Source organism: Biomphalaria glabrata, chromosome 13 (genome assembly GCF_947242115.1).
Source record: "Biomphalaria glabrata chromosome 13, xgBioGlab47.1, whole genome shotgun sequence".
Classification (NCBI taxonomy): Eukaryota; Metazoa; Mollusca; class Gastropoda; family Planorbidae; genus Biomphalaria; species Biomphalaria glabrata.
The window spans coordinates 12,264,750-12,288,982 of record NC_074723.1 but is presented as its reverse complement, the minus strand read 5'-3'; the positions used below and the strand labels follow the sequence as shown (position 1 = coordinate 12,288,982).

Sequence of the window (24,233 nt, the reverse complement as noted above, 5' to 3'; positions counted from 1 at the left end):
AATAAGATGCTTTCGTTAAATTCTTTCATTATAAAGTACATGTAATGGTCTTCGTGTGTTTATTTGATTAACTTGTCTTATAGATTACAGACGTTACATGAAAGGAGATTGTATGATTAATCTCAAGCAACTATTATGTACTTTAATTGACCGAATACATAGCACCCTGTCACAATGTACAGTACAGTCAAAATGGTCGGTCCCATTAATCCTACCTCTCGCATAGAGAATCCCAAATGTTAGTCATTTCATTAATTATTGTGATATTTCTCTGTACTTCTGGCATCTTTTTGAGATCCTGGTTTGATATTCGATCTAAATTTTTTTTCTGACACGTGACAATCTCAATACGTGATTCGAAGATGAGAATCGGATTATTTCATTTCTTGGAAGCTTTCCATGAGCAGAACAGAACTGACATAGAGCATTAAATAACATTTATATCAAATATATTAAGAAAACTGGTAAAGTTATTAATTAAGTATTGATCAATTAACATGAAATAATTAGCGATGGCATAATAGAAGGTCTTTCCCGTTAAAACTATATCACATCTGTGGCATTTTACGTCTCGTGAGACGATCTTTTCCCTTTGCAACTTCTTGTGTGACTAAAGAGGCCAATCCTTGATACACAGCTGCGATCACAGGTTGGGCATATAAAATCACCAGGCGCCATTGCATTTTCACCCTTCTTTCTGCTTCTGTTGTGTATGACATCTGCAATCTGTGACCCTTCCTTTATGCTCTCTCTCTCCATGTGGATCTGTCCAGTGCCACCTCTTCCCAGTTGCCAGTGTCGATTTTGAAGAGCTTCATGTCGCGTTTGCATACATCCGTATAACGTAAAAGTGGGCGACCAGCGGCTCTCCTGCCTTCAATTAGATCGCCATACAGGATGTCCTGTGGAAGTCGACCTACTGGCATTCTACGAACGTGGCCAAGCCAGCCAAGGCGTCTGCTGCTGATAACAGAGCGGATGTCCTGGCATCCTGCTCTATGTAGCACTTCCTCATTTGTTATCTTATCTTGCCACCTTATTTTAAAGATCCGCCTTAGGCATCGGAGGTGGAAGACATTCAGCTTTTTTTCCTGCCATGAGTAGGTTGACCATGTTTCACTTCCGTACAGCAAGGTGCTCAACACACAGGTCCGGTAGACTAGGGCTTTAGTACTGCTAGTCAGCAATATGTTGTCCCAGACTCTTTTCTGCAACCGTGACATGGTAGCCATTGCCTTGGCTATCCTGTTGTTTATGTCTTTATCCAGTAGAGTGTTGTTGGATATGATGGAGCCAAGGTAACAAAAGTGATCAACAATTTCTAGTGGTTGGCCATTAATGCTTACTTGAGGTGCAGTGTTTGTGTTTTGGACAAGTATCTTAGTCTTGCTTTGACTGATGTTTAAGCCGAACTTCTGGCAAGCAGCAGATAGTTTGTCAACCATGGACTGTAGCTGAATATCAGAATCAGCCACAATAGCTGCATCATCAGCATACAGGAGTTCCCTGACGAGTAGCTTCCTAACCTTGGTTTTTGCCCGCAGCCTTGATACATTAAATAGTTTTCCAGAGGATCTTGTATGGAGAAACACACCTTCGTTTATGTCGCTGTACGCATAATGCAGTAGACAGGAGAAGAATATGCCAAACAGAGTAGGTGCGAGCACACATCCCTGCTTGACACCACTGCAAACCTCAAAAGGTGCTGATTGGGCTCCATTGAATTTGACAGTACATTTAGTTTCCTCGTGAAAACATTCAATTAACTTCAGTAGTTTGGGAGGGCAACCTATTTTCCTCAGGAGTTTGAAAAGGCCACTTCTGCTGACCATGTCAAAAGCTTTAGTCAGATCGACAAAAACAATGTAAAGGGGTCTGTCTCTCTCTCTGAATTTCTCCTGCAGTAGTCGTAGAGAAGATATCATGTCTATAGTGGACCTACCACTCCTGAATCCACACTGAGACTCTGGGTAGACTCTAGAAGCTATCACTTGCAGCCTGGATAGTGCCACTCTAGCAAAGATCTTGCCCACTACACTGAGGCTCTTAATATATATATAATATATATATATATATATATATATATATATATATATATATATTATTATTATTATTATTATTATTATTATTATTATTATTAATTTATTAGTAGTTAAAAGTTAGGTACTCCATCTCTGAGTACCGGCACGTATTTATTTGTACAAAGAAGGATTATATAATGATAATAATAAGGCTTGTCTTGACCTTCTTTTTAAAGGATCAACTCAAGATCTAACGGTGATCAGTACAGCCTTTGGAGGCTACGTTATAAAATATATTTCATAGTATTAAGCAGTAACTCAAATAAATAGTTTACCTTTCGTCTGCATTCTAAGACAAACTCGGACTTTTGATTTGAGATTTCTACTTGATGTTCTATTTATTTCATCTTAAGTAACTACCAAAAGAGAGAGAGAGAGAAAAAAAAAAGAGGGAAAGAAAAAGATATATATATATATATATATATATATATATATATATATATATATATAGAGAGAGAGAGAGAGAGAGAGAGAGAAAGAGACAGTAAGGGAAAGAGAGAAAGTGAGAGACAGATAAAGTAAGAAGAAAAAGAGAGAAAAAGATGGAGAACGGAAGAGATAAAGGAGAGTTGAAAGGTAGGATAAAGAGAGAAATAAAACAAAGAAAGAGAGAAAGGAAAGCGAAAAAGAGAGATGTAAAAAGAGAGAAAAAAATATAGAAAGGGAAAGAAAAAAAAATGAGATGGAGAAAGAGAGACAGTTTCTCAAAAGAACTGCAAAGGCGAAGCTCACAGATCAGAGGGTTAACATTGTTTCTATTATCAGACAATCCTTTTTTAAGACACAGAAAATGTTGACATTTAAATTGAACTTTTCATTCTCAGTAACAAGCAAAAGAAGTGCAAAAAGACAAAACGAACGAAAATTATGTAAGTATAATCAATATAAATATAATTTAAAACAAGGCTACAAAAAACAGTTTGTGTGGAAACACAAACTCAAAATCGGCCCCCGAAGTGGTCCACCCAGGCAGGTAAAAAGGCAGGTTTCAATATTTTCAGAAAGAACATCAGAATGAAATTCTATCAAAGACAAATGAGAGACAAGAATGGAGAAAGAAGGTTGACAGATATTGTGTGGTGCCACAGCGGTCCAGCAGACCAAAGGCTTGGTGAAAGTGAATGTGAAGTTAGATGTGAACCTGGCCTAACTGATGTCTTTTAATGAATATCTAATTGATCTAATGGGTCAATCTCTTATTCGTCAAGAAAAAAAACATTTCCGTAAAAAAATATATAAAAATCCCTTTAGTTAATCAATTAATTGTATTTTTTTTAAATTGTGTTATATAGAATATATACTAAGCTTAGGGAATATAAACCTTGTGTAGAAAATTAGATTTTTGAAAATTTTAAACTAACAATGGTGTATAAAAGCCTTCTACCTTTGGAAGTACTCGAATAGCTCAGTGGATAACATGTTGCCCTTCCATCACGGAGGCTCGAAACTTCGAATTCAAATTTGGAGTGGTGTAACGTTTTTTTTTTGTATCGCCTTTTGAAAAGGCAGCAAAGAAATCTACCCAAAATGCAGGGGCCCCTTAAGACGTCAAGCCCCAGGGCCCCCAAATCCTATCTACGCCACTGTACCTCACCCTCAACTGGTCCTCAACTGTGACTGAAACATAGTGCACTGAACATGCTCTAACTTAAGCTATGAAAGTAGCAATTAATCAAAAAATATTTCCAAACGCACACATTTATTTTTTTAGTATAAATTTATTAAAATTATTTGCATGATTGATTCATAATAATTGATGCAATGTCACAAGTATAAGCTTTATTTTTTAAAACGTATTTGCTGTATATTGTACTTGCTTGTATGGACACAACAGGAAATGTATACAAACTAATGAAACTATACATATATAGCCTAAGTTTATATATCGTTTAAAAGTTAAGTATCCTGTGCAATTCTGTTTACAGAGTGTATGCATCTGTCGCAAATGTAAATACCGCTAAAACAGTTTTAATTAATGGCAATGATGATCACATCCGTCACAGCTCATCCACAGAAACAGATGAATCGTCGGATTAAGGTATATGCTTTTTATATCAACGCTGATTGATGTCTGTATATTATATCTGTATTTATATAATAATAGGGTGTGTGTATGTGCGTGCGAGTGTTACCGAATACCGGTGAAGTCCAAAATATAGGCATTGTAAAGATCAATATGTTAGTTTCAATGCTTTCTCCAAGTTTAATGTCTGTAGGCCTATATGCTACAAACGGAGGAGCTCATACAATTTAATGCTGAAATGCTAAAAAGTGCAAAAAAATTATCATAAATGACCGGGAACCATATGTGGTGACAGGTCATTTCATCCCCGGTCACTTCATTCCCGGTCATTTCATCCCCAGGTCACTTCATCCCCCGGTCACTTCATCCCCAGGTCACTTCATCCCCCGGTCATTTCATCCCCCGGTCATTTCATCCCCCGGTCATTTCATCCCCAATTAAATATTTTTCTTTTTTCATCCACATATAGTTCCTTGCCATTTCCTCCCCGGTCACGTCATCCCCATTCACTTCATCCTCGGTCACTTCATCCCCGGTCATTTCATCCCCTGGTCATTTCATACCCTGGTCACTTCATCCCCCAGTCATTTCATCCCCGGTCATTTCATCCCCAATTAAATATTTTTCTTTTTTCATCCACATATGGTTCCCGGTCATTTCATCCCCGGTCATTTCATCCCCCGGTCATTTCATCCTCTGGTCATTTCATCCCCTGTTATTTTCATCATCTGATCATTTTATCTAACAAATAGATATTGTAAAAATCATGAAATGAGCAATATTTAATGTATTCATTTTTTTATTTAAAGACAAAAAGTGTAACACATTAGATACGAATAAAATTAAAATTAAATGCTATTACAAACTATAAAAATTTAATATGTATAAATATAGAGGTAATGTAAAAAAAATAGTGTTATCCTGATATAGTTGAAGTCAGCCTTTATTAGAAAAAAAATAATAAAACCTTATTTCAAGGCTAAAAATGACGCGCCCAATTTCAAGAAAGAGCGATTGAAAAATAAAATGAAGTGAAACATGGTCGTACTTCCACCACACCTTGGCCTTTGATGATAAGTTATCAGAGGCACGGTCATAAGTATTGTAATCGCACTTATATCTCTCAATTGATTTTCACTACCTGCACCAAACCTTGGCCTTTGATCATTACGTCATGTGCCGGATAATATTATAATATTACATCCCCCATATCCAATAGAATCGCTATAGCTAAGTACACACCCAGATTTACAATATATTATAAGATTTCTCATCAAGAATGCAAAGTGGAAGAGGAAACACTATAAACGCGTTAGTAACATGTCAAAAAATATTAAAAAGCATTCTACATAATCATATTTATATATTAGATGAAATGAGGGCTTAAAGTCAAAGCCTTAACAGCACAATTAAACAATGAAAAAAGAAAAATATTTAAATGGGGGATGAAATGACCGGGGGATGAAGTGACCAGGGGATGAAATGACCGGCATCATCAGCGAATTTTGTAAAGGAGCAAAAAGACCTATGGGATTGAAAATCATTAGTGTACAAAATGAACCCTGGGGCGCCCCTGCGTTTACTATACGTGCACTTGATATTATATTGTTTACCCTAACCCTCTGAGGTCTCGGGGACAAAAATTCACTAGTCCCTAGTATTATATATGGACTGATCTATAATATTTTCATTTTTTTCAATAAGTAAATGAAGTTGTATGGTATTAAAAGCTGATAAAGAACAATCTTAGCCTACATAAGTGTTACGTATGTCTAGATGTTTGTAGACACAATTTAAAATATTTAGGATGGCATCGTCTGCACCAGTGATTCCCAAAGTGGTCTATATAGACCCACAGGGGTCTACGAAGACTTCCAAAGGGTCTACGGAAGTGAAAAAATATTTTGGGGGTTAGGGTTAGGGGGTCTATGATAATAGATTTCATTTAAGTAGGTCGTTTCTTTAATTGTTACATCTCATTAATGTAATTCTTTCGTACACTAAAATATGATTTGCAGCTTAGTTAATCCTTTAAATATTTCTCCTGTTAGTCAAACGAAAAATTGTTGTATTTAATTTCATATTTTATTTAATTAAATAGCTTAATTTTGCCTACTTGTAACTAATGTTTTAAAATGTAGACTGTACAGCGTTGAATATTTAAAATTGGGATTCATTCCTTCCTTGTCAAACAAGCGGTTGCCTAAGTGCCTTTTATAAGACGATATGAAACCAATTACGCTGGAGGATCATCTGACAAAATAGATGAAGATTTGAAAAACTTTCAAAAACTCAAAAATAAAGTTCAGAATAGACCCACAAAATCTCTCTTCGACATCATATAGAAAAGATGATGGTTTGTGAGCGTCTTACAATATCTCTTTACTTATAGCAAAATACGGAAAACACTATAGATGAAACATTGATGGTTTGTGAGAGTCTTACGATATCTCTTTACTTATACAGTTCAAGGGTTGCATGAGTTATAAAATTAAACGCTTCTTATATGATTCTTTGCAATCGACGTATATACAGTTTGGGATCAAAGGCGTCACAGGTCTGACAAGGTGTAGCGCTGTGTGCTATAAACTGCCTAATGGTCGCCCGCTCCTTATTTTTCCTCAGGGTTGACCCATGAAACCTTTCCCATGTTTGGGTATAGCTGCAAGGCAGCAGAGGTTTAAGTTCTGTTTTCCTTCTGCTAGGTAGGTAGCAAGTCAAGGTTAATTAGCCCTTTGGTGCGCGAAGCTTACAGGTTTAGGTTACATTTACTCACATTTTTTTTAAATCTTTTTTTTATCTTGTATAATACAGACGTTACTTCAAAAAAGAAGATGATTACGTCCTACGCGTCATGCATCTAGTCATGCATATTAACCAATGACTTAAATTCAGCCAAGTCACTGGTTTTCCTGGCTAGCTCAGGCAACCCATTCCATGCTCTAATAGCACTACGATGTCTCACGTCACTTATCTTATCTTATATAATACAGACGCTACTTCAAAAAAGAAGTCATGCATGTTAACCAATGACCTAAATTCTGATTTTCCTGGTTGGCTCAGGCAACCTATTCCATGCTCTAATAGCACTAGGGAAGAAGGAGCATTTTTACAAATTAGTCCTAGCATATGGAACGAGGAATGTACCTTTATCTTTGAGTCTTTTTGAGTATTTTATTAAATTTTGTTTTTGTATTTGAAGATTATGGTTCAGTATTCCATGTATAATTGCTACTTTACTTTTAAGTCTTCTGTCATGAAGGCTTTTGAAATTTAGTGATTTTACTAGAGGTGTTACTCTAGTCAAATGTGAATTTTCGTTAGTTATGAATCGCACTGCTCTATTTTGTGTCTGTTCCAGTTTCTTAATATTTTCTTGAGTTGAGAGGTCCCAAATAGTGGATGCATATTCTATTATTGGCCTTACCGTAATCGAGTCTTCTAGCTTGGTGCAATAGTTTCTCACTTCCTCAAGAGCGACGTTGAGATTTCGTTGAGCTCTTTTCCTATCCTGTCTGTCGCCACACATATATGCTCTTTTCTTTTTTGGTGATTTCTCGTTTTATTTTAGCAGTGACCCTTGGTTTATTGCTAAATTGTGTCTACAAACGCATGCGGTTTCAAAACTTTTTGGAACAAAAAATACACTATTGCTTCTATTTTAGAGATTAAAAAAAGAGTACAATCTAATTTTCATTAAAAATCATTTCTTCACCTTAAAAAAAAAACAAAAAAACACCTAATTGTTTGGTTAAATTTGAATTGATTCTATTTGGATTGTATAAGATATGAGTTGTTTGTTTGTTTGTTTTTTTGTGTTTTTTGTTTGTTTGTTTTTGTCTGTTTGTGTAAGCTTCAGAGTAAAAAAATCTTACCATGCACAGCTTCACGCGATGAGCTAATTGACCAGACGAAGTTATGGATTCCACATTTTTGTTGGAAACATTGAATGTATTGATATCCTTATCTTTTAAGCACAAACTTGAGTTATTTCCAATTCATAGTTCTTCTTAAAATAGGCCTTAACAATAAATATGACTTCATATCTCATACATCACAGACGTGACGTCAAAAGAGAAGATAATTACGTCCTATGCATTTTATGTGTCTATCTAGTCCTGCAGGCCAATCAGTGACTTATAAATTGTGTTTTTTTAGTGTCACTATCGCTATATTTATGACCATGTGCCTATTTAGCATTCACTGATAGCCCCCGACACTGAATTTTAAAAAAAATACAAAAAGCCATGCAGTTGCACATCTAAACGTATAGGCCTAATGATCTTTTTTTTTTAAAACTGTTTGCTAGGCTGCTAATGTGTAGACTAATATGCCCCTCAGCTCTTTATACATAGAAGAAAAATAAATATTTTAACCTTTGGTCTTCTTATAGTAACTCCTGTACTATATACGATTATATTACAGACGTTGCATCAAAACAGAAAATAATGACGTCCTACGCGTATTGATGTGTTCAACAAGTCGTGCGGGTTACTTCAGCTCTAAGTCTTTTTTTTTTCTTGGCCGATTCAGGAAACAATGTCCATGTTCTAGGGGTAGTATAGAAATGGAAGCATTTGTACGACTTTGTCCTAGCATATAATATGAGAACTGTGTGACTCTTTTCTAGGCAACCTACGTCTTTCATTCACACTGTCAAACATTTTTGTTCTAATTGAAGGTAGGACTGTCATCAAGATATTTCTTATCATGCTTTATGTTTGTTTTAGTTTTTGAATAATTCAAATAAAATTGTCTAATCGGAATAGAACTACTGGGTACCACTGCTTCAAAATCTTTGCTTTGCTTATAATTCTGCTATATATTTTACAACTGACTCAAAACCTTTGCTTTATATTGTACCACTGCCATTAGTTGAAGCCATTTTTTTAATATACGCCCTACCAATGGTAAAAAAATTGTTTACATTTATACTACAGGTTCAAATTTTGTCTCATAATGTATCATAAATTCAAATTTATCTTATAATCTACCAATGGTTCAAAACAGGTTTCATAACCTAGCCGTGGTTTGCTATATATTTTCTTTTAATGATGTACAACTAATGAACCAAATCTTCGCTTTAAACTGTAAATCTACCACTGGTTCAAAACCTGTTTTATAATGCATCACTAGTTTAAAAAAAACACTGACTTTAAACATATAAATATCTGAGTGATTTATGTTCTGGTCAAATCTGGAGGTAGCCTTTTTTTTTTACTGCACATTGTAATTCTCAAGAAAAGAAAGACTAAGAATAAATATCATGGCCATGAAATAATTGATTTTTACATTTGCTAGTCTGTTATGATTATTATATTTTTGTCAAGATTTGTGCTGTTATGAGTATTATTTTTGTCAAGATTTATGCTGTTATGATTATTTCATTTTTGTCAAGATTTTGAAAAAGGTTAGTCCTGTGATTATTTTTTTTTAAATATTTAATTTCAGGATAACAATTTTAAAAAGTGATAATTTTAAGAAGTTAATTATCAAAGGGAAGATGAGGAAAAATCATTTTCAATTGTTTTCAACATCCTTTTCTCAAAGAGACTAATATAGACAGAGCCAGAGCTAGATTACATAGAAGATGTAGGCCTTTAGAATGAATTGGGCACAAAACTGTCATCCAGACAGTGCAATTAGAGTCCTAGAGACGGGGTTCACTATTCATTATCAATCTTTCTTTTTTTAAAGAGGACAAATATATTGACAGGACTATTATTTAATCTATATTTGTAAATACTGTAAAGTGAGAATCTCTGCATTATTGAATAATGATATTAATTAGATCTGTATAGCAACCAAGAGAATAGAGATCTTTAGCATCCGTCCACTCATTGTCAGCTACAGTCAACTTATGGAATCCTTCTTTATTTATACTATTAGATTTAACACTGCTTTAAAATTTCTTATTGAGTATAACATTACTGTTGGTCTATTACATGGCATCATTATTATGTGCCAAAATAATAAACCTAATTATTCTGTGATAGCATTATGGCCTTCTGATCACATTAGTTGTTTGTTTGTTTTTTACATTGTGTTAGAACAAATTAATGTACACTCTGATTCTTAAAATAGAATATATATATATATATATATATATTAATAAATGTACTTTGAATTTTTGGTATGCTGCTATATACCGAGAATAAAATAATATTTAAAATGAAACAGACTTGTATATCATTTAAAGTATGATGTTTGTACTTGTTTATATGGTTGTCTGTGATCTGTTAACCTTCTTTCTCCATTCTTATCTCTCATTTGTCTTTGATATAATTTCATTCGGATTTTCTTTCTGAAAATATTAAAGCCTATCTAGGTGGACCACTGGTCGTGCGGTTTGCGCGCTGGACTGTCGTTCAGATTTATCGACGGTCGAGGGTTCAAACCCTGCCCGCTCCCATCCCCCGTCATCCTGCAGGAGGTTTGGACTAGGAAGTAAACTATCTTCAACTCTGAAGGAACATCCGAAACATGTAAAACATTTTACAAACATGTAGTGACAGCTTTAAAATAAATCAAAAATCAAGAATTAACTTTTTTTAACATTGTTAACCAGTTCCTAAAATTTAAGATCTGTTTAAATAGACTTCAATTAGGACAAATTAAAAAACCCATTTATTGACCATATATTCAGAATATGCACTTTTTTTTACCGCCGTAGTACATAAATGATCTGAAAATTCTCAGTATGTTTTGTCATTGTAACAGATTGAATTTCTTTGTAACAGTAATTAGCATAACATTGTGTGAATAATAATTCAAAAGAACAACACACTAGGATTAAAATAAACTAGAAACACTTTAATAGATAAAAACAAAACCGGTATTTAAAACAATGCATTTAGATAATAACGTCTAGTCATGTATTATTTTACAACTATGAGCCATCTTACTCTGTAAACACCATATTACTTAATAGTTATCAAATAAAGTAGCCTCCCTTTGCTGCATTCTAGAAATGAGAAACAGAATTGATTAGTTCCCTTTATAAAAGAATACATACAAGGAGCTAAGACTTCCCCTCTTATTGTGTACAAGAGTAGAGAACTTAATATAAAATATTGAACACATTTTAAGTGCTACCTATCGCAAGAATATGCAAGTACAAAAATCACAAATGATGAGTACAATTTGTAAAGGCTACAAGGAAATACATACACTTCCACATCATCTGAGTTTTAAAATATTTTTTTACAACTAGGCTCTTTTTATACACATGTAGTTTTAACTCAAAACAAAATACATATTGCAGTACCAAGTGATCATCACAGATGGTTTCCAAAGATAGATGAAAGAATGCTATTTTATATTACATTAGTTACTAGTTGTATATGGAAGATTTAAAGAAGGACTTGAAAGCAATTAACAATACCACGAAAAAAACAAACGTGGTAGCTCTGCTTGCATTAAAGTTGATTCTATTTGCAAGCAGAAATGTCTCTTTTAAACATTACATTTTTATATATAATTAGCTGCATTTAAAGAATGCAGAATTGTTATCTGGGCTTGATAATTAATTCACCTTTTATTTTATTCTTCAGTAATCAAGTTTCCTCCTTGTCAACACTCAAATGCATCAATGGAGCTCTATGGGGTATAAGATGCCCAGGCCAATGATAGATTGAAACACCAAAGGAAAATCTGCCAAACCAGTGAAGTCAGAAAGACAAAGGCCATAAGAAAGATCTTTGTCTACCCAGACATGCTAAAGCCATATGCTACTTGGATAATGTCACATTGAGAACAAAATGAAATAATCAGTAAACTTGATTCTTTCATTTCATGTCAAAAAGGTGATAGTGTAACGGTAAGGGACTACATTGGCAGTTTAAACATAAGATCAGCCATCGCACATGATGGTGCAGAAGTGACACTTTTATTTCTGTTTAAAGGGTCACATATGGTGAGCTACACAAATTCTACTAATGACCCTCAAGTCCTAACATGTTCAGAACCACAAGAATAAGTGACTTGATACAGAGGTTATTGTTTCCTCTTTGGTCTACATGATCTGCAAAGTGATTTACTGTTCAAATGAATTGAAGCTAGTTCATACAATGTGTGGCCAGCACAATGACCTAATGCCTATACTTTCACCAGAAGAAATATTTATTACTGGGCGGAGGACTCACTCTAGGAATGCAGCTCAAGTTTCCAGGCCAGATTTTAATCTAGGGATGTTAATGTTAGGAGTTGGGTTTTATACAGTTAAAGCAAAGAATTACTAGAGAGACCATACTGTTACTGACAATGTTGGATGTAAAACTAACAGTTACAAAAACACTTTCACACTAAGTCTAGGCTGTGATAGAACAAAATGTATGGTGTGCCCATCAAAGCCCGCCCCTCCACCCCTTCCAACTTCTCCATGAACTCTTTCTCCCTCATGACCCTCATGCACTCATCATCACACTCCAGCCAATAACACTTGGGGCTGGGGGAGCCTTCAGGGGAATTGTCTCTTCGGTAGGAGTCCCTGTTGTTGTCTGTCTGATTGTCCAAAGTTTTCTTCACATAATCCCCATCTGCTGTCATGACTTTCATGGAAGGAGTTTTAAGACGAGGAGAGTCTGAATGACTGTGATAGTCCATACTTCCAAGGTTAGCGAACACAGCTGGGTTCACACACTCCTGAACCTTGACGTAAGCCCTGTAGTGACCTCGAAGAAGATTCCCAGAATGAGTGACAATGGCATACAAAGAATACCTGGTTATAAAAGAAAATAAAAACATTGACAACTAACTAATATTGTATAGTGTGAACATCAACATAAGTTGAAACAGCTTAATTCAGAACTGCAAAAGCTACATAGTTTTTGAAATTAGGTTTAGTTATACATATGTGTATAAACGATTGCAAAAATAAATATTAAAATGGAAGTTTTAACTGTATGGAATCTAAATTATCCATAATAACTAATAGGGATTTCAGGTTCAAATCTCTGTGAATGCCCCTGAGTCCACCGAAGTCTAATGGGTACCTAACATTAGTTGGGGAAAAGGCAGTTGGTCATTGTGCTGGCCACATGACACCCTTGTTGGCCACAGAAACAGATGACCTTGACATGATCTGCCTTAGAGATAGCAAGGTCTCAAAGGGGAACTTTGAAAAAGTAAATTATGTTAAGATAAAAAAAAATGATGATTACAGTTTTGGGTTAGAGATTAGTTACATAGAAACTTAACAGTCAACAGACTAACAATCCTACCCAGAAAAACAATTGTTATTTGAAGAAGCTTTTAAGTATTATTTGATGTCACATGATCAAGCAGTTGGTTGAGCTCACTTGCTATTATGTTGGATGCATCAAAACCGTAACATGATGTGCCAGTACAACTGACCAACACAGGTCACCCATAACTCAGTATGTAGGCAGATGGGAGTTTGTATGTAAAACAGGGAACATGTATGTAATATAAGGGAGTTTGTATTTTACACAAGCGAACTTGAATATAACACAAGAGAGTTTGTATGCAATAAAAAGGGAACAAACATCTTTTAATATCTTCTATTTATATCAAAGGCAAATCTAATACATCGCTGTCATAGCTTTCTTCTCTTGGACTTTACAAGACCATTTTTATAACTACAGGGAACTTCTTTTAGCATTGTGACATCGCAGAGCTACATGCTTTTTAGTCTTACTCTTTAGTGACACAGATAAATAGAATGAGATACAGAGCTGATATAACTACTTTAGTGCACACTAACCTGTGTGAAGGATCCTGACAGTTGGGTTTACACATGTACTTTAAACATGGTAGGTGCTGAGATATGATTACTCTGTCATTAAGTTTGGAGACACCCCCTAACAGCCTAAGGTGGATGTCAAGAAGAAAAGTAAATGACTGCCATGATATACTAAACGCATGAGGAATTAAAACGATAAAAGATATATATAAAAATAATGACAAAATATAGTAATGATCCCTTCTGAAGAGTTGACCATATACTTTTAAAAAATTAAGATTTTTTTTTTTTTACTTTCAAATAATTTTCTGTACTATTCTATTTTAAAAGAAAAGTTGTTTTTTTTAAATTAGAATAAATTCATTTAATTTTAAATGTTTCACAAAAATAAATACGCAGTGATTTGATAAAGTAGTACCCTGTATTTGAACCAAATCTCTTTAGGTGTAAGGTTAACACATTGGGCAGGGTGGTGTAATGGCAGGAGCGCTCAGCCTCAACATGGCGCAGACATTCCTCACAGAAATATTTGTTGTTATCTGTCAGCCGCTCTACATTAGAGAAAGCCAGCATCAGCTTGTCCAAGCAGGAATCTTTGTTAGCTGTGGAGGACAAGATTACAAGATTAAAGGATACTTAAAGTTGCTTCAGGCTTAGTTCACTGTCTCTCATGGCAAATATCTCTAAAATGTAAAAAGTGATCTAACAGAAGGCATGAGAGCTGCTTGTCTTCCACTTGTAAGGTATACTTATGTATGCAAACATGACATGAATCTCTTCAAAATCGACACTAGCAGCTGGGAAAAAGTGGCACTGGATAGATCCACATAGAGAGTGAGCATAAAGGAAGGGTCCATGATTGCAGATATGCCATACACAACCATAGTAGACAGAAGGGTGAAAGTACAATGCGCCTGGTGATTACAGATGCCCAACCTATGACTGCAGCTGTATATCAAGGATTGGCCTGTTTAGTCACACAAGAGTTGCAAAGGGAAAAGATTGTCTCTCAAGACGTAAAATGACACAGAATAATAGTTAAGCTTTCATTTAGAATTCAACTAATTAATGTTATTGGTACTTAAAGGAGATATTTTTTTAATTACCAAATTTATTTTTTTTTATGGTATAAATAGAGAAATTGAGAGCAAGGAACAATGCCAAGTACTTATTTATTCATATTTTTGAAAATACTTTGTTATATTTTAAAAATAAAAAAGAAAAATGATAATAAAGATAAAACAAGAGATTTTATTTTGAAAACTTAATACTACAATGTGCTTGGAGTGAAATTTATATAAGGCAACCAGCAGTTATCAAGTACCTCTAGTATAAATGTCAAATAGAAAAACTTTCAATAATTTTTATATACTTTGTCTAATGTCCCTACAAAAATATGAAATGATAAGTTTAAGATTCTATCATAATGCAGGAGTACTTCCTACCTAAATTATCATCCTCATCGCTGCTGTCACTATCTTGTGGCTGCAAACTTCTGATGGGCACACTGATGTCCATAAAAACTTCCTGTCTTTCTCTAGACACCTCACACTCCAGGCATCTGGTGCGATGCATCATGGTACCACCAAATAAATACTCTACTAAAGTACCTGAATACTGAAGAACCTTTTTCTCTGAAATAATTATTATAATAAAAGCTAATTTCTTAATGTGTATAACATTATCTTTACAAAGAGGAATAAATGCAAATTTTTTAATTATAAAGGTACACAAATATGAAAGGTTTGAACATTTGTAATTAGGAAAAAAACAATTAATTAGACAAGTCTAATAACAATATTTCTTTTAACAAAAAAAAACATTATTATAAAAATTTCTTTAGAAGAATCTAAATATTATTATGTAAATGTTGAAATTACAAGTTCACACAGAATGCATTCAAATGACTTCTTCAAGGCAATCAAAGCTGATGTGAACCTCAGTTGTGAACCTCAATATATAAATTGTTACCCACAGCTGGTGATGACATGGCACCCCCATGGAAACAATCGGGGAGATGGATCAGCTGAGTGCCTCCAGTGGGCAAGTTCAAGTGAACAAATATTGCATGTTGAAAGGATCAAAGACAGGCTCCGCTAACCTGTGCCATCCACCACGCCATTTTTCATGGGGGCCATGTGGGTGGTGGTGTCACTTTCACAGTGGCAGTACATTCTAGGAACATTTAGGAAACCCTTGTGGGCTTGGCCTCCTACCACACTGAGAGGAAGAAATCCTGATGTGGCTCAAGGAGTCATCTCTCAGGGTAACAGATGATGGGGAATAACCAGACAGAGGGATCGATGAAGAGCCATCTCTCATTCCTGGTTTCTGGATAAAATCATTGTTGGTCAAGGATCATAATAGAGCTCAAGCTCGACTCTTAATGAACACTTCACAAAGCACAAATCTGGATACTAAGTCAAATGAGTTTACTATCCCATTTAACTCTTGGATGGGGGATTCTAGTGATAAGATATAGGACATGAAGTAATAATGACCTTAATATAAAACATATCCATGTTAAATACTCTCATCTCTTGCCTTAATGCTTCAGTGAGAGATGAATAACTGGGCAACTCTAAATGGGCAATGCTACAATGTTTGATTCTTACACAATATTCTTACCACAGTGCAAAAGATATAATTTAACATAAAGTTTGGGAAAAAAGTTTGAAAAATTTATGAGATTGTTAAAAGTGAAAAATTTATGAGATTGTTAAAAGTGTTTTTTTTTTTTTTTTTCATATGAGAGAATATTGAAAAGGATTTTAAGAAACTGAAAACCAGTTTACCTCTTTTGGCTTCAGAATCTAAATAAATGCTAGTATCTCTCGGCAGAAGTCTGTAAGAAATGTCACCCATGTCTTTTAGCTTGAATAAAGCTTGATTAACATTGACTGCTTGGTTAGTGCTTCCTGCAAGAAGCCAGTCACAGTTATCAAGTGTTATACACAGGGGCTTTAATTTTACACCTTCAGTGATGGAAGACCTTTTACTTTGGAAACTGCTCATTAATTTAGAAGTTGGACGCTTTTTTCTTTCACTCCTTCGGACTGCGGGTGTGATGGCTTTGTGGCAGCTGCTCACTGGGGTAGACAGTACACTGGCAGGTGGTTTGGTTACAATTTCAGGCTCTAAGTGTTCACCGAATTCAAGTTTTACTTTACTGTGAAGATGGTTGCCTTTAGCCAGAGCTGAGAGAGCCAATCTGGCACTGACAGATTTCACAGGACTAACACCTAGCCAGTCACATTTTTTCAGCTGCATCTTAAGTTCCTTTGTTTGGAAGGCGTGTGATGCGGGCTGAAGCAAAGGTTGAGCAGATGAGGTGAAAACAGGGGAAGGAGGTAGGGAATGGCATTTCCTTGCAGAAGAACTGCTAGCAATGTTGAGTGAATCAGTTGATGTAGCCAGAGGTTGTTGAGAACCTTCAGAGGTACAGGCAGAAAATAGTTTTCTAATGTAAGTTTTTTGATCCCGAGCAGGTTTGTCCATCAGTTTGCCGTCTTCTGTTTCAGGTTTGAAAGGTGAGTGCAGAAGTACATGAGCATCCATTTCAGCCGTTGATAAATGTGAGCAATTGCCACCATCTCCTCTGGTTTTAAATTCTGGACTAGTTACAATGAGTTGTGTACGGCCAGGGGGGAAAACATTATGAGACTGAGGAGATGAGAGCTTAGATGGAGACTCTGACAGGGAAGGATAATATTTTTTAACAGTAGAGTTGGCATACTTCTGGCCAATGTCCTGAAGATCAGAGATGGCATCAACACATTCCACCCCTTGGACCCAATTGGTAGAACCAATTAATAATTTTGCAGGACTGGAAACATTTTTACCAGGACTTTGTAAAATCTTTATATCTTCATTTTTCACAAATGTACTAGACTTGCTGTGAAATAGATCAATGCTATCATTAGTTGGAATGACTTCATCCTTATCAGTATCCTTTCGGACAAAGCTTTTCAAGGGAAAAGCATGTGATGCTTTGAGGCTAACAGCATTAGTTAAAACCTCAGACTTCTTTTGATGGTCCGTGATGGGAGAACCAGAATATTTTCGACTGCTTTCTGAAAACATAGATATTATGCTAGGCTGATTTTTGTTGTTGGACACTTCTTTCATTTTGCTTGCACTGGATTGGTGCTTCCTGATGCCTGCAACTTGAGCTATTATTTGACTCTCACAAACTTGCTGCTTTACCTCATTCTCAGAATCTAGATTAAGGGTTGTGCTATTGTCACACTTTGCTGGAGTACATTGGTCAGAACCAGATGTCTTTTGATTTGATTTTGTTCTGGGCCTACCTCTTTTACGTTTCTTACTGGAGGATGATTTAGTGGTGGTGTTGTTTTCTTGAACTGTTTCTACTGATTCCACACTATTAGCATTCTCAGATATGCAGATGCTAGATGAACTAATGGAATCTGTCTTGCTCACACCAAAATATGCATCCATAAATTTTCGTGAAGTGCTCTCCTCTGGTTTCCTGCTCTGAGAACTTGTCTTTACAGCATTCAGACTTTCAGTGCTTCCGCCTTTTAAAACCAGCTTGCTCTCTGTTTGTGTTTTAACATTAGCAGCTGTGTATGTTTGTCGTGTTGGGTCAGTGCCGAGCAGCTCTTCTTTCATGTCCCCTTTTTCCTCCACTTCATCCTTTAGTTGAGGTTTTTTATTTCTCTCCCAGACTGCATGCAGACCTTTGTGAGCATCTTCAATGAAACACAGCAGACAGCGCAACAATTCTTGGGCATCATGCTGATAGTGACCCTCAAACATAGGATTTAGTTCTCTGGAGAAAATTAATCAACAATGCATCAAAGTAATTAAAAAAATAGTTAAACAAACATGGGCATCTATTTCAAATATTTAAAAAAATTATTTTTTTTACAATTTTTTTTGGCATATATCCATGTGTTGACCTAGGCATTTATGTTAATTTTAAGTAATTTTTATCTTCGGCATGATAACAAAACAAAAAAATAATTTTATTTAAACTATTTTTTATTACTATGAAAATAACAAATATAAATTTATTTCTAACATACACAGTTGAAATCTTTATCCTCATCATGTTACCCAACGGGCATGATGGCTGAGTGGTAAAGTACTTAGCTTCTGAACTGAGGGATTTCAAGTTCAAATCTCTGTGAAGAATTTTTAGGATGCTCCTGAGTCCACCCAAGTCTATTGGGTATCTGACATTAGTTGGGGAAAGTAAAGGCAGTTGGCAGTTGTGCTGGCCACATGACACTACTCAGGTTAACTATCAGCCAAATAACCTTAACATCATCTACCCCATAGATCACAAGGCCTGAAAGGGGATCTTTACTTTACATTGTTACCATGCCTTTTATCTTCTAACATTCCATGCATAAAACTTTATTTATTCCCTGCCCTCTCTCTCATTTCACTAACATCCACAAAACTATGTTCTCTTTATAAAAAGAGTTTTTGGCATTTTTTAGCACCCCCTCCAATACAGGCTCTCCAGGTTAGAGTTTAAAAAATTATTTCATGACCATCAACAAAAAAATATAAGAACCTAGATAATTAATATATTTCAATTCAGATTAGAGTGACAAAATCATTTACTGCCATTATCGCAGGCCTCTAACTCCATATTGTTAGTGAAATCCCAAAACGTGCATTAAAACTATAACAATAACTATAAACCATTCCCTTCAGACTAACTAAATACTCAGAAGTTAAAAATGATCTTCACAGAAACCTTACAATAAAATAACTTGCACAACTAAGAATTTCGGTGTGTTGAAGACAAAATTAAGCTTTCTTTTCCCTTTTTTTCAAATGTCCCTAAATTATTGTTCGCAACTGACAATGTTTAATAGACGTTACAGATATAGGAAAAAGAAATAAAAATCAGAAGTTCCCTATTTTTTTTTTAAAAATGATTTAACATTTGTGTCAATGCACTTTGAGGAACAAATGATATCGTGTTGCAAGCTCATTGTTGGCATTACCTTATGTTGTCCAGAAGTGTAGTCGGTCTAACTGCCATGCTGGAGGCATCACTTGTTGCTACTTTTCTGTAATCCCTCTCCTGTTTCTCCATGTCACTGAACAGCTGATGAGATACAACAAAACTAACTTCAATTCTAATTCATTTTTTAGTCAAATAAAATGATAAACTGCTGCAATGCTAAACCACTGTATACAAAAAATAAGATACATATAAAAAATATATGGGAAACCTGCTGAACCAAAGTAAAAATACAGGACATTTGGGCCATGACTTTTCATAAAATACAAAAAAAAAAAAATAAAAAAAAAAAATCAATGCAAAATAATCTTTTAGTTAACTAAATACAGTTTGTGGTCTACAGAATTTAAGATTAGCAAAAGTGTATTAGGTCATTTTGTAGAATTAAATTAAACATTTTTTTAATATGATATTTTAAGGTATCATTGTAGTAAATGTTAAGACAAGGATGAAAACTAACCTGGTGAGTATTTTTAACCACTTGCCATGCAAGATGAACATCATTGGTTGACTGAAAAAAAAATGTATACAAGTATTTGAATTTAATACAGTCATTCAACAAATATTTATTCCTGGTTTCTGGATAAAATCATTGTTGGTCAAGGATCATAATAGAGCTCAAGCTCGACTCTTAATGAACACTTCACAAAGCACAAATCTGGATACTAAGTCAAATAAGCATTTAACTTAACAAAGATATTTACTTCTAAATCATACAATTGAGCCTTTATTCTAATGCAGGATATACTTGAAGATATTCAATTTATATTAACTTAATTGAAAATGTATTGAGTTTGCCTACTTATAATACATGATAGCAAAGAAGAAGTTTTATTGTTTTTATTTAATTTTTTTTTAAAGAAAAATTAAAATGCCTTTTTGAAACCAAGACTAGCTATCATAATGTCTACCTCTTCTTCTTGCTCCTCATCAATGTTCATCTTTAATTTTTCTATGCCATCCAGGAAGTCGGGGGTGAACCGTAGTACTTGTAAGATACTATTCATAAAACATGTGTTACCTGGCCGCCCCAAAAAAAGAATCATTTTCAGATATTTGATGAAATCATTGAATACTAAAAAAAATGTCAATGAATGCAAACAGTTTTAGTTACAGTTGAAGAAATTAGCACAAGAAAAGGGTTGTAAAAGTTGTCAAGGTCTAGTACCCATGTCACCTAAAATTGTTCATTCTTGTGTAACATATAAATTTAGCAAAATTCCACATAACTAATGATCAGAAAAAAAAAAAAAGTATAACAAAAATGAGTATGGATTGCTGCCTGGATGTGTGGTATAGGCGCTGGACTGTCATATCGATTACCCTGGGTTCATAGCCTGCCCTGCCATCCCCTGTTGTCCTGTGGGAGATTTCGGCTAGGAAGTAGATTTTCTTCAACCCTGAAGGAGCATCCAAAACATGTAAAACATTTTACAACATTTTGAGTAATCTTACCTAGGTTATATAATGAAGCAACTGGAAGAACCAAAGGATCAGATGATAAAGGTAAATCAGGTGTAACGTCAGCATAATCATTTGATGCCCTAGGTAACAAATATATTAAAGAATTTTAATTTTTTATACATTATATTATAAATTTTATATTCTTTCCCATATTTTAAGTCAAACGGCAGGTGGAATATATAAATAACTCTTACAGTATAAATCAAACTAAAGAGAATTTAGGCTCATTTAAGATTTAATAAAATATTTGTATATTTAAAAAAAATGAAACATTGTATATTAATCTATTTATATAATTAAATTAAATATTGAACAAATCAGAGTTATGGAATTAACTTCAAAAAACAGATAAGGCAGAGCAAGGGTTTGAATTATAATAGCAGGCAAGATTTTCTGAGCTCTATTGCTACTATAAGTAACTGATGTGTACACTAATCTTGGCCATAGTGATTGTCATACAATATCCTTATCAATAGTTGGCTGTAGAAAAAAGAAACTCTTTCTACTTCTCATTATATATATATATATGTGTGTAATTAATAATAAAGCAATTAAGCAATTAATGAACTGTAGTTACAAAATAATTCAACTGAACATTTCAGAATCCTAAATTTTGTTATGTGCAGTAAGTAAAATTAATTTCATAGATCTTACTTTACAATTCCATTTGAAGGCTGAGAGTTTGTTAAATTATTAAGCAAGGGTTCATTTGAACTACTCAAACTTTCAGGTGGTTCAGATTTGCGAGATGTTCGTAAAGAAAGCTTGGGTCTTTTGCGTACAGGGCTGTCCACCTCATCTGGCACCCCCATCGTACGCCTGTGTAAAATCTCAGCCGTTTCTTATTTAATAGCTGTATCCTTTTATTGATAAAAAAAATTATGAAAATAAAAATATATTTTAACAGTTATCACTTATAATGTGTACACCAATAAACTAGATCTACATCTAGGATGGTTGCCTGGTCATGTGGTATGTGCTCTGGACTATGGCTTGATGGTCCATGGTTCAAACCCTGTGGATGGCAGCCCCTACAGTCCTATGAGAGAATCAGGCTAGGTTGTAATAATCTTCAAATCAGAAGGCACATCCGCAACATGCAAAATAAACAAATACTTTGAAAAAAGTATTTGTAACAATTTGAAAAAAAAGCGACCTATATTTTTTATTTATTAAGGTACAAGTAATGCTTTGGTAGCCCATTTCTTAACATTTTTGTGTCTGTAGCATAGAAACCTTCTCCCAGACACCTCCTCTCACTACACATCAACAAAAGAGATTGAACCAGAGTGCACTGATTATAGCATCAATGGTAGATATTCAAAAGTAAAAAGTAATTATAAATATAATGAATGTGTATACTCTTCTTTTCCTGGAGACTATGTAAAAAGTATGTTTTTATTAGAAAATAACAGGAAGTTTATAAGCTAGTAGATTTAAAAATTAAAAGTTGACTTCAATAACTACAATTTTGTTATTGCCTGCACTAACCATCTAGGAAAATATTTAATGCAGGTTGTCACATTCTGTCATGCCAGGCAATAGTCACAATATCATCTATATGGTACTCTAGGTTATAGAGATTTAAATTTAGACAGTCTAGAATCAAAACTGTGTACCAGATCTAAATGCAATTTATATAACATAGTCACTTCATAAAGTTTCAAGTCTATGTCAATGACACATATAATTTATGTATATTTAATAATATATAATAGCAGCAATGGGGACTACAGATATATTCATATTATATTAGATTTAGCTAACGTCTTAAGTTTAAGTCACTAAATAGTAGACATTGACAATTAATATATTATCAATTTTAAAAAACATTTAATTTTGTTAATTCAAATATTATACAATTATATATATATATTATATATATATATATACACACTACACAGCATTTATACTTAAAAATCTCAAAAAATTCTAGATCTAGATCTCTTGGGATGATTTAGATCTAGATTTATTTAATAAGTTATTATATGCCAAAAAAAAGCAAATGTTTAGATAATTATATAGTATAATATACCATCTAGATCTATAAACACTATAGTCACATAGAATCTAGATCTATAATAGATAATCTAGAGTCTAGTATAGTAGACTCTAAATTCTAGATCTTGTTAGTTTAGATTACAGTTAGATCTAGATCTAGATCTAATCTAGCAGCTAGCTAGATAAATCTGGCCACTTTCAGATGTGTTGTTACATAATTAAAAATGTCTTTTATATTCTATGGTGGTCTATTATGTTACTATGTAGGATTGACATTTCTGTTTGAGTTTTGCATTAATTAAATAAGTTTGTACATCATTAACCACAGGCACAGAGTCAGTCTCAGTACTCCCAGACAGATCGGCCTCACTCAGGTCAGAACTGTCAGAGAAGCAGAGGATTGTCGTGTAAACTAAATCTTTATTAGTAGTTTAATGATCATGATAATGACAGATAATGTCACGATTTAATGTGTTTGCCATGTAATAGTATATCTATTTATTATCTAGATCTAACTATGACTAAATATTCTATTTTACTTGAGTTACTTGAAGTTTTCGCCTGGAGACGATTAAGTCTAAGAAATCAACAATCAAAGAATATCGGATATCCCACTTCAATTTTTTTTTTAAACTACAAGATCAAATCAGCAAACACTTACCTTATAGCACTTACCTATAAACTTAGTTAACATTAGCACTAAACTATACATATTTAAAAAATTTTAATATGGACTTTTCCGTTATCATCGATGTATAGATCTAGATTACATCTAGAAATATAAAGACATAGTATTTTATAGTTCTCTATAATCTGTTGGTTAATATAGATCTAGACCATTTCCCTTTCCCACTGCATGATCGATACAAGCATTCGAAGTAGTCTACAGTAGGCCAATGACAGGCTTTAGGCCACCTCAACCTATGCGGCCCCATTGGGCCCCGCACTTTCATA

The 24,233-nt window shown here is 34.3% G+C and overlaps 2 protein-coding genes across 6 annotated transcripts in view; one reads left to right on the top strand and one right to left on the bottom strand.

Moving 5' to 3' along the window:
• Positions 1-11,796, top strand: part of LOC106062941 (uncharacterized) — a 21,108-nt gene extending 9,312 nt beyond the window's left edge. For 2 of the 4 annotated variants that reach the window (XM_056007867.1, XM_056007862.1), the window contains exons 4-6: positions 2,906-2,950; positions 4,007-4,119; positions 8,530-10,233. In XM_056007867.1, coding sequence (XP_055863842.1) covers positions 2,906-2,950; positions 4,007-4,118 — 157 coding nt within the window. In that variant the 3' untranslated portion in view covers position 4,119; positions 8,530-10,233. Of the gene's footprint in view, positions 1-2,905; positions 2,951-4,006; positions 4,120-8,529; positions 10,234-11,657 lie in introns of those variants that run through there. The other 2 variants (XM_056007863.1, XM_056007864.1) reach the window with 2 other exon arrangements.
• Positions 10,897-24,233, bottom strand: LOC106062937 (uncharacterized). Of its 2 annotated transcripts, none has more exons than XM_013221247.2 (11): positions 23,828-24,233; positions 21,933-22,138; positions 21,270-21,358; positions 20,726-20,835; positions 20,275-20,325; positions 19,795-19,898; positions 16,603-18,602; positions 15,253-15,441; positions 14,226-14,409; positions 13,829-13,933; positions 10,897-12,823 (listed from the first exon to the last, which is right to left on the bottom strand). In XM_013221247.2, the coding sequence occupies exons 2-11, from the start codon at positions 22,088-22,090 to the stop codon at positions 12,403-12,405; spliced, it is 3,411 nt and encodes a 1,136-aa protein (XP_013076701.2). In that variant the 5' UTR covers positions 22,091-22,138; positions 23,828-24,233; the 3' UTR covers positions 10,897-12,402. The 2 variants fall into 2 exon arrangements, with proteins under 2 accessions (XP_013076701.2, XP_013076700.2); XM_013221246.2 differs by having other exon boundaries at positions 23,819-24,232.

Coding starts and splice junctions, on each gene's coding strand:
- LOC106062937 (XM_013221247.2), bottom strand. CDS start 22,090: ATGGGGGTGCCAGATGAGGTGGACAGCCCTGTACGCAAAAGACCCAAG. Junction 13,934..14,225: donor AGATTTGGTTCAAATACAGG/GTACTACTTTAT, acceptor CATCCACCTTAG/GCTGTTAGGGGGTGTCTCCA. Junction 12,824..13,828: donor TGTCAGGATCCTTCACACAG/GTTAGTGTGCAC, acceptor TTTTATAACCAG/GTATTCTTTGTATGCCATTG.